This window comes from Ciconia boyciana, chromosome 5 (assembly GCF_034638445.1).
Source record: "Ciconia boyciana chromosome 5, ASM3463844v1, whole genome shotgun sequence".
NCBI classification, from domain to species: Eukaryota; Metazoa; Chordata; class Aves; order Ciconiiformes; family Ciconiidae; genus Ciconia; species Ciconia boyciana.
In genome coordinates this window covers 79487195-79506052 of record NC_132938.1, presented here as the reverse complement: position 1 = coordinate 79506052, position 18858 = coordinate 79487195, and the positions used below count along the sequence as shown (strand labels likewise).

Sequence of the window (18858 nt, the reverse complement as noted above, 5' to 3'; positions counted from 1 at the left end):
ACCTTCACATTATACTGAAACCTGATGATTACTTCTCATTTATCTTTCCTTAGCCTTTCTTGTTTAACATTACCTTATTTGCTTAGATTTAACACACACTTTTCCATAGATCAAGAGAATAAGGAAAGGATTACATGGTCAGTCTGTTATCTAAATCACCTAAGGCAGATTGTAACTAAGACTATGTATGAAATTGGGACATTGAGAAAATAAGGCAGGGGAGTTATATGTTTGTTTTTATGGACATGCAGACATCAAAATCTGTAACTTTTGACATTTTTCTAAAAATGGTAAGGAAAGAGATGTCAGTAGAACAGAATTCCTAACAGAATCCACATTCAGTGCTATGGTAGTCAGAACATGTCCACAGGCAGAGCTTTCTCAGGGCTAGAAACCTGAAAAATTAGGGTTCACCTGTGATCAATAATCTTTAAAGCCTTTGGACAATGTTTTTTATGTAATTTGAGTCCAATCCTAAACCTTCAATGTGAAATTTGAAATTATAAAGTAGACAAAAAACCTCAACTCTATACTTTTTAAAATCTGTAACTTTTATCAGTAATATCTCCATGTATTACAACTCTACATATTACAACTCTACTTTTTCTAGTTATAAAATTCAGAGTATAGGTATTGGTTGCCCTTCAAAATACAGATGTTAAGGTTGCTAACAAAATAAATGGTAAGTGTTACACTATAGAACAAAAATTGGTATCAGTTTTTTCACTAAAATAAAAGGTAGAGTTCTCAGTGCTACTTCTTTACAGTTATTTCGCCTCAATATGAGTGCGGTTGAAAAGAAAATCAGGTAAAACTTAAATGGTGAAAGAAATAAACCTATGTGTTTATCTTCCTCTTTGTAATTCTAAGGGAAAACATTTCTCCAGCATGGGGAACTGTGTTCTAGAAGGCTGAGACACAGAAAAGGAAGCATATATCATAATCTACAGTATTATCACATGTAGCGTGCAAATCAGCTCTCCCCATAACTACGACTACCAATCTCTCTTTCCTATAAGTTTGCTGTTAGCTTTCCTGTGTGTCAGAATCAGAAAGTCATGAAAGGTTATGAAAAATAGTATTTACACAGGAAAAAAATTCCAACATCCTTACACATTTCTTGTACCAGTGATTTTGTGTCCCTCAGTTTGGATTCATGTGGTATTTCACCTATGAGCATGTGAAAGAACCACCAGGCCTGTATGTTCAGTGGAAAATAATGCAATCACTCAGGAACTCTAATGACAATTTTGAAAAACTGCAACTGCAGCCTGGTATTTCATGAGGAGAGGGGCTGGAAGGACACAGTAGGAGCTCAATAGAACACCCCTTGCCTGTGTTCTGACTTCATTCATAATTTATCTTTCCCTTCCTTGATCTCCTGCCCTTGACAGCCACAACAGTAAGTTTCATTTCAGCTGAGACATTAAAAACTGCACTCTATAGCTATTTAAGTGTTATTTAACTGGATTAGATATTTCCTCTTTCACTTACTGAAACCAGTAGAGCTATCTGCCCCCCATTTTATAGCACGAAAGTTCATCAGCTATTTTAATTTCAAGTTATTGAGCTATGGTCAGCTTCTGTAAGCACTGACCAAACTACAACCTCTTGCTCAATTTCTCCACCTCAGGAATATTATAAAGAGCATGAAATAGTCAAGAAAATAAAATGTGCCAATTAATTCCCCTCTTTGCATAACTGTGACTTTTAAATTACTATTGCTTACTATAGGCATTGTATTAATAGTAATTAGTAGTGAATAATTAGTGACTCAATTTCATTACCTGGTTAAGTATAGAAAATAATTTTAAAAACCTGTCTTCTATTGTGACTGAAAAACCTACAGATAAAGCTTATAACTTCCTTTCATACACCAAGGTGTTACCTCCAAAGAAAGCTTCAAGCACAAGAATAGTCCATTCTGACATGAAGTCAGTCAAGCGAGCATGATAAAAGGCCAGCATGGACGAACAGGGAATTCCTGAGTGAGCTCAAATGAAAAAATTAAGTACATAGAAGGAGCAAGTGGGGATGGGCTACCTGGGAAGAATACAGAGACATTACCAAAGTGTGCAGGGATGAAGATGGGAAAACCAATGCTCAGCTTGAGTTGGAACTAGTGAGGGATGGGAAGGGCAACAAAAATGATTTCTGTAAATACATTGGCAGCAAAAGGAAGGCTAAGGAAAATGTGGGACCACTGTGGTAACTGAGTGGCAGCTATAAACACGTTTGCTTTGTTTCATTTGCTTTGTATGATAAAACACAGGTTGCAGACAGTATCCAGGCTCAAAGGAGGTGACTGATGCAATATGAAGTTCTGTACTATGGGGAAATGATGATGAAAGTGAAAAATCTGACTGCAGCCTATTACACAAGGCAGATAATAAATAGAATAAAATACAATAGAATAGTTCCAGTTGGAAGGGACCTACAACGATCATCTAGTCCAACTGCCTGATGAAGCATGTATTTTCTGTGCTATCAGATTATTTAGAAGCAAAACAAAGCAAATAGCAAAAAGGCATATCCAGAAACATCATTTTAATTTATTTTGGCTGGCTTAATACAATGATATGAGTGCAAAATAAAAATTAATAAAATTCTGAAGCCAAGTAAGTCGCCATTCATCGTCTGACCCTCAGCAGTGGAACAAAATTGTAATACACAATGTGTTAGCTTTAGCTACCAGGCAGGGTCCAGTTTATAGACAGTGACTTACTACATCCCTGTAATTTAGGCACCTGGATCGCATCTCCACACATTACATCGAAGTTGTACAATCTGAAGCCTGGAATAAACTATGAGTAACATCCATCTATCACTTCAGGCAAGGTGGTTATATTAGTTAGCTGCTCCACATGCTGACTTCAAAACTGAAGTCTTTCTGTGATGTGTTAATGGGAAGATAGTCAACACAAAGGTATCCCAGTAATGCGGAAGAGGTTATTCTTAATTACGGGAAAATACTAGCACAAGTACTTCACAGAACTTTTTGGAAAGTCTTTGTCAGCACACCAGAAAAGAAAAAAAAAGTTCTCTACACCTTGCTGACAGTTTAAGTTAGACTGCAAGGAACGAATCATTTGCATAAGAAAGGAACTGCCATGCTTACATATTGTCCTGAATCAGAACTTAAAATAACCACTTGCTCTGAACTGCTTTCTGGAATCACCTGTCTCTCTCCCATGAGTAAGAGGAGAAGCTAAGGAAGTAAGTTAGCTTTCTCAGCTTGGGTAGCAGCTACTCCCTTTGTCACTACTTATCCAGGACTTAGGTTAAGACTAGGAACAGGAGTACTGATGTCTTTAACATGAATGACTTGATCTTGAAACTTGGCCCTATCTCTTTTCAAGTACTGCTACCTTTATCAATGCACAGAAACAGCAAATAGTTTCAGAAAAAAAAATGACAGAGGGTGATAGTTGCAACATTTAATTCTATTCTACTTCGTGAGTACAGAGACAAAGTAATAAAGGCAGCAAAGATCCTGTATTTCAAAGGGTACATGCTAACAACAGATATTTGAAGAGCAAGATTTGTCTCTTTTCCTTGTTTTACAAATAAGGTTTTAATTGACTCAACTAAAAGACTGCAGTGCAGGAGTATTAACCATGTGACTGTACCATGTGGATTTTTAGGGTAAGGGTCTGCAATCACGTCTTACCCTTAAATAGGGTAATTAAGAAGAAAACCAAGGCTATTGTCAGTAGCTTGAAATTCTGTCCATAAGGTTTTGCTCCTCCAATCTAAACCTTTCAGGAGTCCACAAATTAAATGTATTTGAAAGCTACAGTTTTAAATTAGAGAAACCACTTGCTGATAATTCTGTTGTCACAAATTTCACTTGCAACACACTGTAGTAATTTCCGTTGCCAATGCCATGTCTCACTAATAAAGTATGTATTAACTGTAATGATTCAAAGATAGTAAGTACAAGTATCAATTCCAGTATTATGCTATAAAGCTCAAGTCCTGTATCTATTTTGATATACCATTGATTCAGCTGAGTAACTTTGTGACAGCATGTGTCCTAGCTAGGGGAAAGCTCTTATACTAAATTTGACATTGTGTTTAGTTACAAAATAACAGAAAGAACTACATTTTTTTTGTACTACAAAGCTGTACATCTGAAAAGACAAGAGTTTCTTAAAATTTTTAGAGAAGAAGAATGTAAACTTTTAAGGGCTAAGGAGTGCTCTATCCTCAAGGGTCAAGAAGAGCTTCCAAAACTAAATTGAGTTCTGCAATGCCCACTGAAATACTTGAGGATAACTTTTGCCTCATTCCTTTGTGAATTTATGGTCTTCATTGCTCCTAAAATGAATGGGAACTGCCATTAACACAGGTTCTGTCTCTCAGTTAGGGAAGATGTATGTTTTGTGGCCATCATTCATCAAGCTGGCTACTGGACTCTGGCTGAAATTTAAGCGTTCAATTTTGGCCTCAGAGATTTGCAATTTGCAATTAACTGGGAAAAAATAAAACATTTTTTATACTCCTATTTTTCAACTTACTATAAACACAGTCAGTATGTTTTGAATTTTGATATACTCCTAAATTTTGGAGAAAAAAGTATTTTAATGGTTTCTTCTTTTTAAATTAATTTTTATTTTTCAAGCACAAAGCTGTTTGAGATCAACTTATAGAGGGACCTAAAATCACCTTCCCGTATGAGGCTACCATTCTTCCAGTCAACTGCTGAACAAATTCAAAATTAACATCCTGTACTCCATACCTTGGTTTGGAAAATAGGTAGCTTTTTGCAAGGTCTTTTCTATCAGGGTGCTTGTACTCTAGACTAAATTCCTATTCTTGTTCAGATAGCACAAACTGGCCAATCCTATCCCTCTTGCTGCTTCCTGAGAAGAGAAGGTGAATGGAATGGGGTCTGTCACTGATACTCCTCATTTGTGGACTTGGGAAGATTTCAAGATTAATTTTTATTTGAATCACTTTGATCTTCTGCAAAGATGTATACATACCATCATGCACTAGTATGCTCAGGAGAGCTTATCCTATCTAGAACTATAATGAGAAGAGGGTTTCTTGACTTCGTTGCTAAGCAGGAAGAATCCCAACAATCATTAAAGAAAGTAGACAGTCTTTAAAATGTTGAAGGCAATTTTTAGAAGTGTTTCTCTTGATTGTTACTCAAATTGAGAAAGGTTACAGAACATATTTTTTCCATGGCAAAGAATACGTCAGCTTGTGTGTTACTATTTTACATTCTGTATGAGCACATGCATGTGACTGAATGCCAGGCTCAACCTATGTACAGGACAAGCCTCTCCTGAAGTCAGTAAGAACTGTGTGCAAGACTTAAGACCAAATATTGGCTGTGGTTTTATTCTTAAACACATTATAAAACAAGTAATTTCTCAATTTAATAAATTTTCCTTTAGATTTGTAATGTTTTGACTCAGCTTTGACCATCTGGCTATCATGGACATCCATGAGGTGAGCTAGCAATGAAGTAAAGACATACAGAAGCATGGGTTATTTGGAAGTCAGGGATTGAGTGGTAGTCCAAGACATAACTAAGGCACTTGCAGAACCAGACGCAAAAATATAGGTCATATACTAAATCAAGTGAATAGCAGACTGGAGACCACATACGTGGTAGCAGGCAGTAAAATCTTTTAACACGAAGAGACTCCACAAAGCAAGAATTATTTTGAGCAACTCTTACTGTAATAGTAATAGCACTTCCATAATGCTTGGCATGTGAAGATCTCAAATTACTTCACAGTCAGTAATTGAGAAAAAAAATCAAGGATCAATGTTTTCTTTTGTGCGACACACACCACAAACTTCACGTTGAAATCTAAGCTGCTCTCTTGAGGAGTGACAACTATGAAGAAATTAAATCTTTGCAATTTACAAAGAAAAACAAACTGGAAAAAAGCAGAAGAGAACTACTTTCATAAAAGGCAACGCAATTAGAAAGTCTATATGCCATAAGGGAAGTTTTGAGTAATGAAAGTGGTGGAATGTGGCACCAAAGAAAGAAATCAAGCTTTCTACAGAAAAGAATAATGCCTAAAGGAGCAATTTTAGGAATGGTCACTGAATTAGGTATTTTGTACACAAAAGCACAAAGAAGAAACCAAATTATCAATGAGGTGGTTAGATCTATACTGCTATTTATATAACAGGACAGGGATCGTTCTCTAGCAGTGAGGCGAAATGCCACAAACTGATTTGTCCATACTACATAGCACTTCGTCCATGGTTTGCTTTGCACTCCATGTGGTGCCCTGAAGTTCTAAGATACCCTTATTTTTAGTGTCTGTTTCCTTTTTTTCAGCTCAAATCATCTGAACTAATCTGATTGCTCTGTTAAAATTCAGAGTGATGGCTTCATAGCATGAAAATAAGGGTATTTGTTTCATGCCCTGGGATGTGACATGAGGCTATGTGGTATATCTGAGGGTGCAAAACCTGCTCGAATAGCGCTGCAAGACTATAGGATAGAGGAAGCCAAATCTGGTGCCCTCATCCACGCTGCCTGTTGGAGATGGCCTGTGCTATGTGCTCTGGTACTGTGTGCTCTGGTATCACCTCAGAAAGTGGTGGCTGACATGGGCCAAGATTGTGCTAGGAAGCACGTGGCCAGTGAAGCAGTAGAGGTGGACACTGGTTCAGTGCTAGGTTTATTGTGGTTCTGTTTTATTTAGCAGTAAAGATGTAACCACAGAGATTACAACGCAGGCCCTGAAGAGAAACCATAGGAGATGTGTTGCATGCTGGTCTTGTCAGTATCTCTTTATCGATGAGCAACAGCGTCGTGGGACTGAGGTTCAAAATCTGTGTGATGCTAACCATTCTAGAACTATCCTTGTGCCTTGTTTGTCTTGTGCCTTGTTTGTCCAGTCCAGTCCCATATTACCCAGCTTGTGGTCCCCTATGTCTACCTTCCTCTCCATCCCTCCCATTTTTTTTCATACAGCAGAAATTTTCCCAGATGCTATTTCCCCAGAACGTCTGCTCCAACAGAGAGAACTGGAGAGACTAAGCACAGGCTGTGCTTTGAACTACACTTGAAATCATAGCTGTAGTTATTCCTTAGGCAGTGGTTTCTAAACACAGAATTAAACATGAGCAGAAGAGGACACTGCACAGAAAAGTAACCATAAAAATGAAAAAAAATTGTTGCATTAACAATTAAATACAGAATGTCTGTGTAAGGCCATAAGGCTGCACCCATACTTGGGATGCTTGAAAGGTACCGAAGATATAAAATACACAACATTCAGACTTAGCTGCAGAAAGAAGAGTTCTCAACATTTTGCTTCTGAAATACTTAATCATTGTGAGTTGATACTAGCACTGCATCAGCTGTTACTGTCACTTAAACTCATGAGAAAGGCAGTCGGTACACTTCTGGTTTTCCTGTAATTGCAGCTCTCTGGCCAACCTGTATCTCTCATTGTAGGCATTGTAACATTTCCCTTTTATGTGATGTATTGAATCAACGCAGGAACTGATCAGTTTAAGCTTCACTGTAAATTTTATTTCTGGAAGATGTGTTTCTGCATGTTTAGGGATCACATCTGTGTAAAGGACTGCCCTTTGTTGTTCTATTAATGGAGTATTGCTAAAGTAATAGTAAAAAATTCAATTACCGCTGTTACCTGCAGCTCCCTCGTTTCCTCCTCAGCAGCAGAAGCATGGTATGAGAGAACCTACAGAAAGAGAAAAGCAGCCCTGAGTACAAACGAAAGAGCAATGTGATAAAAAGGTATTTTTCCTAAAGCAGAATTTTCAGCTTGCAGCAGCACTGCCTTGCATTGCATTTGCTCATGAAATCTAGTGTCCATGCAGGGCCCACACTGGTTTTAAGGGAGCTCTCTGAAAGCATATGGGGAAATATCTGCAGCTTTCACAAATCTCCCACAGCACAGAACCTTCTTGAGATAATTAGGCCAAGAAAACATAAATAGTTTCTATAAAAGAGCAAAGAACTCCGATTTTCTCTTTGGAAAGTTTTCATGCCCCACTTTCAAAGACAAATAATACATGAAACAGCTATAATAATGAGCCTGACATTGTTGCCATAATAATCCTTTCAGGACTTTATTCAGACATAAAAGACAGTTTTGCCCTAACTGAAACTTGGCAAAAAAGTCTGAAAGACAGTATATTTGTTTTAAATTAACAAAATAAGCTTGTATTTTTTAGCTGTTGAGAACACAGTACATGAAAACCTTATGGCATTTTTTTAGCAACTAGAGACTGACTTTTTTTGTAAAGAAGCCATCTTATATACTAACCTATAACGTGTCTGGACTTCCTTTATTATCTATAAAGTGTTACAGTAGGAGAGAGAATTGCTAATTTGCCATATAAACAAACAGCTCTTTTTTTTAAAGGACTGAAATTATTTTGACAATAATTTTACCACCTTTTTATTTAACGTGACTTGATACTGGTTTATTTGAGAGTTGTAACGTTTCTTTTAGAGGCTACAGGGTACATAATCCCCATTTTAGGAATTCTGCAAACACTCTGTTTACATAATGAATGTTAGGAGATCCAAAGTCTACAAATTTTTCACTTTCGGCTTCAAGTTATCACCTCTGAGTAATTCAGCTTCTCAGACTAAAGCCCTCTTTAGCTATTAACAGTAACCAATTCAAAGGCTGAGACCGGATGACGTTCATCTTGATATGGTTTGATGGAGTCTGAGGGAATTGCTGAAAACCTACAATAATGCTGCTGTTACTCCACAAACCGGTTTGTCTAAAGGACTGAGCCAAAATCATCACAGAAAACCTCAGACAAGAAAAGGAAGCCCCTAATCCCCCAAACCATTTCCTCTTCCTACGCAACAGAACAGACCCGCTATGTTGCCAATGTGTAGCCTCATGTAGAGGAAAAGATGTATTCAGCTCACCACTAAATCTCATGAGTAAAGTTAAAATACAATACCAAATAAAATAGTCTGCTGGCAGATACGGAGACAAGCAGAAAAATTCCTGTGCAACTCAACAGGCCAAATGCTGTTCTCCCAGGGAGAACAATTTCTGTTCAGTATCCATGTGAGTAGCTGCACTTATGTGTAGAACAGACAGGGTCTGGAGAAAATTAGGATCTGTTTGGGGCTAATTAAGGACCACCTAGATTTTGAGCTCACCTCTAATGTCACCATCTGTTTGGCCATGGCTCTTTCTACAGCTTCGTACATCTGTGTATTCTGGATCCCCAAGCCACAAAAGATGACAAATGCCTCCAGGAACTGTTCATCGTTTCTGTTGAAAGCCTTGATTTTGCCCGAATTTTCTTCCATCTTATTCACAAGCTGGCAAACCCCTATGCCAGGATACAGAAATTAAAAGAAGTAATACAGAGAACTGCCAACATAGCACCTATTGTATGGAACATCATGAGAAAAATTAAGTCTAGGACAGTTTAGCCTACAGTAAACCACCAATATACATAAAAGTGACACACAGCAGTGCTGTAGGATTTTCCACAAAGTTTTCTAGAGTCATTTCACTGTATTATAGAATAAATGCTGAAATGTTATATATTACTTAGTAGGTTCAAAAGTATTTCTTAGGATTTATAAAACAAAAATGTAGGGCTTTACAGACTTGATTATCTTGTGAATTCTAGGGTCGTTTTTCTCCTAACTTTTATTATTAATAGAATTCTAGATTGATTTAATCCCTGAAGACAATTTGTCCTTTGGAGGCTAATTAAATTTTTGTAACCATGCCAAAAGAACAGTTATGAAAGTCAGAACAGTGGTACACAGAGTTTTCACTTCCTTATTTGAGTCAGTACTGGAATTTTTTTTAAATAAATGAACTAAACAGAGAATACCCAAGTTGAGGCTCAAAGCTTAAGTACACTTGCTTATTCTACGAGGATGTGATTGAATTACAGCCTGCTCCAAAGACTACTGAACTCATTGAAAAGCATCTTACTAAGTTCAGCTTGTTAGGTTCAAACTTGTTGATAGTTGCATCTGTTTATTTTCTGTTAAAAATTTCTAGACTTTTCTGTGCACATGCCATTGAAAGGTCTGACAGGTAACTTCTACCAAACCTTGCTGCAGCTTAAATCCCTGATACCATTTTAAGCAGAGGGAAATTCACACATATACCTCACTTTAGTTTTACGTAGCAGATGGCAGTTTCTGCTAAGGAATCAGAATATTAATTAAAGCAGCTGCATTGTAAGTATACGTTGTCTTTGGCCAAAACTGCTTTGGGGGTGATTATTGTCTTCAGTGAGTCCAAATCTTTTCTCACTCTCTTGAGTGTGAGTACTAACAGTTTCGAGAATAAAAGCTAGCATTTTGCTGGCCAACTGCAAATAATTATCCCAGTGAAAATAATAGTTGCAAATTAAAAATTCTTTAAAAAATTACTAAATGAAAAAGTCTTCATTTTTTGTAAATTGCTATTGCGTACCAGTTTGTATATTTTATGTATTTTATGGAGAACATTTTGCAGCAGAAAGAGTAAAACATTAAATAAGTATTTAACCAGCAAAAGAGAAGATAACTATTTAGCATGGTGTTTCCAGAACACTCTTAACAGTTTTTAGGTTTTCTTGCATCAGTAGAGCTACTCCTAATTTACACAGGATATATGAACAGAATGTGAATGCCTTACACGTCACCACTGTAAGGTCAGGGAGGCCAGATGTGCTCTCTGCTTATGGGTAGGGAAGAAATTGTAATGAATAAAATTTTACAGCATTACCAACAGTGAACATAATCAGCAGCTACTGTAAGGTCTTGTCAGTGCTAATAAATTTTTATATGAAAGTATTTCCAGCATCTTAGTACTCCATATTTACAGACTAAAAAAGTTCATTGAGGTTTTTAATTAAAAGGAAAAAAAGTCTTTGAGGGAGCAACTGTGCATCTTCCCTGTTACAGTAGGTAGAAAAACTGAGGAAAAGAATGTAGCACACACATGCAAACTGTGTTTTTAGAACATTGGCCTTGCATGTAGAGCTTTTAATGTCTGGTGACAATGTAACACTGTCCTGTTTCCAAATTACTTTCTGTTTGGGGAACTTATTTTAGTATCAGAGTCTCCTCTGAAGAGATCAGTAAGAATATTATAAGTGTAGCTGTAAACTGTTGTGGCAGGGGTTGTAGTATCTGAATATTGCAAACAGGATTCTGAACCTTAATGGAATGAGATGACTAGATACTTGAATGATAGTAAAAATATATAATCCCAGCAAAGAAGGATTCACTAAGAACAAGATTAACTTTCCCTGGGAAAAAGAAGCTGACTTATAAAACTCTATAGGAAAATCTCATGAAACTCACTTTCAGATCTCTGTTTAGTACTGTTTATGACATTATAATTATTTCCATAGCAACTGTGATGTAATGAACACAAGATTAAGACTCAACAGTGAATAAGCCACAAAAGCAAACAAATTCTTAACAGACACAGCATTTGGATGCACGTAAATGTCTCTTAAAAAAAAAAGAGAGAACTGCAGTAACTATACTATGTAGTGCTTAAGACTCTTTAACTGTAACCTTTTTCAAAAGCTTCCCCAAAGTATTGAGGGGTCCATACATTACAATTAAAGGAACTCAAAAGTCTTTTATAGGGACATAGTTGTAAAACCACAGAAAGATTCTGTAAAGCTTTCACCACATACCTGAAAAATGCACAAGTCAGGAGAATAAAAAAATTATTTTAATCTTTCTTGCCAGTAAGATTTGCTTGGTTTTGCTGTGGACAGTTTTTCCTGCCCCACGCCCATCTGCACACCCCACTTCCCAAATTCTGGTTTTGGGTATACTAATCTTAAAAATAAAAAAGTAGACTTATAATAATAGTCTTACATAGTATAGAGTATGCTAAAGGAACTTCTGAGTATTGTCCCAAAGACAACTTCTCAACCTTGCGCTATTAAAGATCTGAACATTAGGCAGGCTGTGAAACCTTAAAAGACTTCAAAGAACATTTCCCAATAAGAATTACTCAGATTTGAAAAACCCACCTAAATGGGTGGCCTCACTGAAACTTTCGGGTTGAACTTCCACAGAAAATAGCAATAGAAAAAAACGATATGAGATCAGATGCAACTGTTTTATCAGTAGCTAATAGCATAGTGAAATATCTCTAATTAAAGCTCAACAGTTCAATCTTCATCTTGGTCTTCTAGGGTCTGGTAGAATATTTAAAACAAAGTAATAAAAGAACTCATTAAAGAAGCTGATATCAAAAGAAATTTCAGAGAACTCCATTAGGTAAAGACGATGCTTCTCTTTCTGCTTCAGGAGTTAAAAAATAGATCTGTCTTCATGGAAAAGGGACCTCATCTTTACTATATACATTTGGTTATGCAGTTTTGCCATAATTCTCAAAGAAAATTATTTGAAGATTATTAAAAAAATGCATTCTTGGAACTCTTATCATTTACTTCCCAAATTTTGTAACGCTGAGGAAGTTGGATTCATGCTGCTATCTAGGAATCAGTATATTGTATGTTCTGTTTGCTTGTGGAACTTACTGATGCCGGGAAAGCAGACTGACACTCATTCTACTCTTCATGGGACAGGGAGTCCTGGTAATTTCCAAAAGCATCATCATGCCTTTGTTTAAGGTGAATCTGAAACTCACTGAAAAACTTAAAGCTCATTAAGCTTATTCCTTGATCAGATCCTCAAAACTATTTAGGTGTATACTCATTGTTGAGGACCTAGACCACAGCCACCTAAATATTTTTAGGGAACTAGAGATAACGAGGCTTCTAACTTTCCATAAGCATCTAGGCCTATGTGGACTTAAGTGATGTCAAATTACTTCTGAAAAGGTTACCCCAGGAAACCAGTGGTATTATGGCCGCTCTTTAAAATAGAAGAAAAGTAGTTCTAGAAAAAGCAAAGAAGATGCTGCAGAGATATTTACACTGGGTAGCTTTAGACACTTAAACTAGTGTCTTACGATAGGACTGTAGACTCCCTATGTAATCCACAGTTTGAAGCAGGCACCTCCAAAGGGCATTTCATAGCACCAAAATTGCACAGCAGCTAGCCTTCTAATGTATTAATCTTTCTGTAGCTGAGCCTCATTTGAGGAAACTGTCTATGTCTGTGCAGTTCAGCTTGCCTTTGCACATGCCACCACTGTTCCCTAAAAGCCCAGCACTACAGACAGCTCAGGCCGGAAGAGCTTATTTACTGATTTACGTCTTCTCCTCCTTTCACTGCCTTGTAAAAGATCTACACAAGCAGGAGTGGTAACTGACTTTCTGAACAGGAAGCAAGGAAAATAATTTTACTTACAGAAAATTTTCAAATGCAAAGAAGCTATAAAAATGGTGAAGTATCACAAGAGTGTTGTAGCTACTTGGTAACTTATTAGGTAAGGAATTTACAGTCAAGGTTGCAGTAGACTTATTAGTTGAAAACATGATAATTAAGGATCTTTTCTCCTGGTTTGAGATTCCATGTTGCTGAGATTTTACTGTGAGGCACAGAAATATTTCTATGAAATGTATAAAAATATTTTTTGTAAAGATACCTACCTATCACTTTATTCTTTTTCCCATTTTTTATTGGTGTACACAGCAAACTCTTTATGTGTTGACTTACATTTTCTGCATTGTCATTCTGTTAAACAAACAAAAAAATACAGTTACAATTTTAAAGGCTAATGTTCAAGTGGCTGAAGTGAAACAGCTCTGGAGCTGGGGTCTACAACTATTCTTGGCTTACATACTCCTTCAAAAAGCAACCACGTCTTCAAAGAGTTTGCACATCTTTTGTTGGACAGTATAATAAACACTGTATCTGATACAAGCTTTGGTGAATAATAATACCAATAATGATTATAATTTTCATTCAGTAGGATTTTACAGTGACTTGTGTAACTGTGCTAAAAATGTGCTAATTTTATAATAGGTTCTTTCATTAGAAGGTACCACTTCCATGAAAATGACAACTTTGCACCAAGACAAAGTGTTCCGCTCAGTGCAGCTGAAAAGAGATCAGATGGGCTTTAGGACACCTTTTTACTCTCATCAGGTGATGAGCTGTAAAAGGAACTGACCTCTCCCCTTTCCAGCATATCCCCTCGCTTGCAATATGGCAATGTAAGGAACAGATGTTATAAAACAAGTAACTACCTGACATTATGCTAACTGTGCATACTGTGGCACTAAAATTTTCATAAACTCTTTTGGCTCATTTGAGATGCCTTGATTAATCCACCAACGCAATGAAAGGGGGCTTAGTGGAGACCAAATTATGATCCAAGGAACAACAGGTAGGAAAACTACCACCAACTAGGTCAACATTCTGCAGTCTTCCAAAGACCTTTTGTCATCTCTCATGCTCCAAGAGAAGAAAACTGAATTTATTTGGGGGGTGAAAGAGTGGAAGGGTAGAACAAAAAGACAATGCATCTTTTTCAAATACCTGGTGAGAAAAGGACGTAGTTCTGTTCTGACTGCTCCTGGAATAATGTGGCAGTTGCTGAGAAGTACATTTGGTCCAATCTCTAATTGTATGCGACACAAAAGAATGGGTACACACTAATATTTCAGATCAAAAGGTTATTTGGGGTTTTTTTTTTTACTGTTGTTGCTCTGCTCTCTGGTGCTGTGCAAGGATTGTAGACAGTTTCTTTGCAGGCAAATGCACAAACACTATAATGCTTACAAGTGGCAACAGGAAATGTGATTCTTTAAAGAAAACATTAAATGATTACATCATGCCAGATACTTTACATAACTCCAGGCACTTAAGTACTACTACTTAATAGTAGCCCATTATCAAGAGGGTATATGGAATAACTCAAGAGTTGGATTTGCTGTTTTCTGAACTGTGACATACCTGTGAAATCAGCTGTAAAAAAGGATATAAGAATCAGCATCTCTGCCTAGACCTCTGCAGCAAGGGCAGCTGAGAAACACAAAGTCAAACTTGCATGAAAATTGGTTTATGGCTACCCTGAGAAGAACCTGCTGTTTCATGGTAAAGTTCAGACGCATTGAAAGTCAAACTGGACTGGATTGGAGATAAGACCACAGTGCACAGTGCTTAATAAAAATGCCTGACCCAGTATTACTGCACAGGAAGGCGATTAAGCAAAAACAGGCCTGAATGCCTTTAAGGAGTCTTGTAGATATTTGAACTTTGTCTCCACTGCACTAACTTTGTTGGTTAAGGGAAGAACACGTACACATGACTGCTGAAGCTTAGCATTTGGCTTCCGTACTTCCCTTGTAAGTGGCCTGAACCTGAGGCAGACAACATCACGGCTCTCCCACAAATAAACCCAAGCAGTTGTTCTGCCTCCTGTCACTACCTAGGTAGTTGAGGCCACCAAAGCATTTAGAAAGCACAAAGTTATTTTCATAAGGTGTGTAAGCATGCTGCTGAATGTCCTCCAAAGAAAGAGGCAAGACAGGGTTTCTAGGGCACTAGGTACACCTGGGATTTCCCTCATGTCAGGGTTCATCAGATTTCAAAACACTGAGCCTACAGCCCTGCCTTGAGACTGCTCCCACATAGTGGTGGAGATGCAGCCATCATGTGTTGAAAAACATTACTCAAAATTCCTTCTAGCAGTACTATTATTTTCTTTTTATGAGTTTCTTTTACATGCATGAGGTGTAAGTCACCTAGATTCCAGGGAAAAATGCAAAAGAACTCTAACCCTATTGATAAAGTGAAAGGCCTGTTTCAGACAAACAGTTGTTTGGATGACTCTCAAGGTATTAATTTTATTTTAAAATGTCTTCAAAATAATCATCTCTTTCTTTATTGATCTAATACAGTATATCCATCCGATTCTGTTTTTACTTCCGCTCCTGCAGTTAAGATAGCTTTGGGCCCTGTACTGCAAAGTGGTGAGCACTCAAGTCCTGTGTTGCCCAATCCTTCACAGAAACCCACTCCAGAACATCCATGAAACCTTGCACAGAGAAAAAGGGAAGCAACCCAGCTCCCCACCATGAGCCTGCTCCTTCTTTCTACTTACTAGAACAATCACATTGAACACTAGTTTCTGACCTTTTCATTGTGCATCTCGGAACAAAGAGTTTGGCAAAAAGCTATCTGCTGATCATAGTAACTCCTCTCCCTCTTATTACCCTCTCCCTGAGCCCCTCTAGCCCACAGGCTTAAATATAACAAGAAGAGCAGACATCTTTCTAATTTCTGCATTGACAGGAAAACACAGAATTACAAGTTTGCTTTTTGTTGATGACGACTTTGAAGGCAACCTGACTGTAATGTGAGTCTTGCCAAGTGACTTTCCCTCCTAGCTCTCCAGTATCTGTGTGTTCAGTAGTACACCATGCCACAAGCTCACACTTGATGAAGTGTGAAACAAAAGCTCCCAAAGAAAAGTGAAGTTGTTCCTTCTCCAAAACAGCGAAGTACTTGCATCTATAACATTAATCTTTGCCAGAACAAGAGGGAAAGGAGAGGATAAAAGGGAAGGAACTTCTGAGAGCCTCCCAACACTCACAGTCAAGTACCGAGGATTACTGTGAAAACCTCCAGCTGTTCTTCACTTAAATGTTTTCCATGGAACATATTGCAGGCTCTCCACATTGCACTATTTATTGACAAATTAATGTTAGGCTTTTTTAATAATGGCTGTAGGGATAAATCCCTCCCCTGGCCACCCACCTCACTGTGTGAATATTGTACCATTTCTTCACTGATAATGAATTTTATCAAGCAAATGTACCTTTCTTTGTGTTTGCATAATTCTAACTGTGGCCATTAAATTAACAGAAATAATAAGGGGAAAACAAAAAAGGTTTGAAAGGTAAACAGAAAAACATTTTCCATTTCTGAATTTCAAATCTAAGCTTATTTTACTTACTGTCCAGGGAAATCTTCTGTCTTTGCAGACATCTGGGATGTTGAGAGGCTCCATCGTATTCTTGACATACTGAGCATACATATAATTGATTTTGTTTGTATCATAGTCCCTGGAGGATACAACATTATTGTTATGTGCTTAGTATGAAAATGGGTCATTTCATTATGCAAAGCAGGAAATTGCAGTATCTTTCCTGTATGAGGAAAGGGTATAACCAATAGATATATAATGGAGTTGAGTTCAAATCCTGTATCCTAATCCAGCTATCATCACAAAACTGCAGAGTGGATTGATTTATACATTCCACCATTTCTTTAATATTCAACAACATTAACACTGAACACCAAATGTAACAAGTAAACAAATCAGTACAGTTTATGCAGATGAAGGATAATGAACTGGGTTTACACTGAAATAAACAGAACTTTTTGGAAACAAACTCCATTTACAAATCTGATGCACTTGAAAAATCAATACTGGATGAAGTTCACATATTCTTTAGAAGGAGTGCAGCAGGTAACATTTGTGAATTTTCTGCTTCTAAGTTCATTTCAAATTTGTTCTCTAAGTAAAGGCATAATCAGTTGCATGGGGATTCTGTTACTGAAATAGAACTGTTTATTCTAAATCAGGACATAAAATATCTTCACAGAATCAATCATCTCCTACTTTTTTAGCCACTATGTATTTAATTAAGGCATTTCAATTCTCTTGGACACTTTGCCTGCTTTGGAGGAGAATATATGTCCTAATAATAAACCTATTCCCATCAAGCTCCTGTAGTTTCCCTCCAACATTTGACTTGACTTTAGTTATCCTTCTGGTGTAAGGATGTTCACAGTGCTGGAGGAAGGGAATTAGTCTTTTGTTATTTCACAAACTTGGTTATACAAGGCAGTGCCCCACAATTCTGAAAACTGGTCTGATCAGGGGTTTGATTCAGGGTCCTTGATTACATAATAAGCCTGAAATTTTATTATGTAAAGTAATACTTCCCATCTAATCCATGTCATTATATTTCTGCTATTGCCCAAAATCGTGCCTTTCAAGCATAGCAGAAATTCTAACTCCAATGATTGACTCATAGTACAGTCCTTGGCATATAATTGTGCTGTCTCATGAACAAGATTCAGATACACAATTAAGCCTCCAAGATTGCTTCCCTATCAGTTATGAGAAAAAATTTACTGATGGCCCATGCAAGCAGTAAATTGCATTTGGAGTCCATTAACTAGTAACCATGAAAGGGATAATGAATAGGAAGGGTAAATTCTCTTTACCATTCCCATAGTGTAGAAGAGGAAGTAAACGGGAACTTTCTTTTTCACCCTGTGATCTTACTAGCCTGTTGTACCTCTGTACTTTCTGGTTGGACATGGTCTAAAATCATAATACAGCTCAACAGTTCTTAGTTGCTCAAGCCACACACTTGGACGTAATTTTCTAATATATGGAATTAAATTTAATATAATAAATGTGCACTGCAAAAAAGATCAAACACGTACAGAAATCTCCATTTGCTCTCTGCACGCTGTATCTGTAGTAGTGCATTTTATATACAATTGTGTCTCACTCTTTTGACATAAGTTGAAACAGCTGTTTTTGATGACAGAGAAAGGTAACGGAGACAGTAATTTTCAAACTTCAATACAGAAGTTCAGACTAAATTTGGAAACTATTTAATCTGGGTATTTTAATTCAACTATTTCTACATCTTTCCCTTCCTCCCAGTTGAACTTCCTAATGGTTTCTCAAAGCTGACTGAAAGTTAGAACTTTAGGCCTTTATTCTTCATTTAGTCAGTCATGTTCTTTGAGTCAGGTTCGCTATCTATGAAATAAGAATAATTAATAAAATAATTGATTAAAATCATAAATAGGATTAGTAGCTACTAATGTGGATAGGTCTACTCCACAACATAGTCATCTACGCAGATTTCTTACAGATCAGTTTTAGAGCAGTCCACCAACTTAGATTTTTACTTCTCACATTTTGTACATTTCCATAGCTTAGCCTTGCGATA

At 37.1% G+C, this 18858-nt stretch overlaps 1 protein-coding gene and 1 long non-coding RNA gene across 10 annotated transcripts in view; one reads left to right on the top strand and one right to left on the bottom strand.

Moving 5' to 3' along the window:
- Positions 1–18858, bottom strand: part of PDE5A (phosphodiesterase 5A) — a 70882-nt gene that overhangs the window by 20633 nt on the left and 31391 nt on the right. For 7 of the 9 annotated variants that reach the window (XM_072861556.1, XM_072861564.1, XM_072861555.1 and 4 more), the window contains exons 8-11: positions 16836–16944; positions 13522–13606; positions 9143–9318; positions 7632–7691 (exon numbers count right to left, since the gene is read on the bottom strand). In XM_072861556.1, coding sequence (XP_072717657.1) covers positions 7632–7691; positions 9143–9318; positions 13522–13606; positions 16836–16944 — 430 coding nt within the window. The remainder of the gene's footprint in view (positions 1–7631; positions 7692–9142; positions 9319–13521; positions 13607–16835; positions 16945–18858) is intronic. The other 2 variants (XM_072861558.1, XM_072861557.1) reach the window with 1 other exon arrangement.
- The window catches only part of LOC140651738 (uncharacterized), an 84398-nt gene that overhangs the window by 35193 nt on the left and 30347 nt on the right, over positions 1–18858 (top strand). The window lies entirely within an intron of this gene.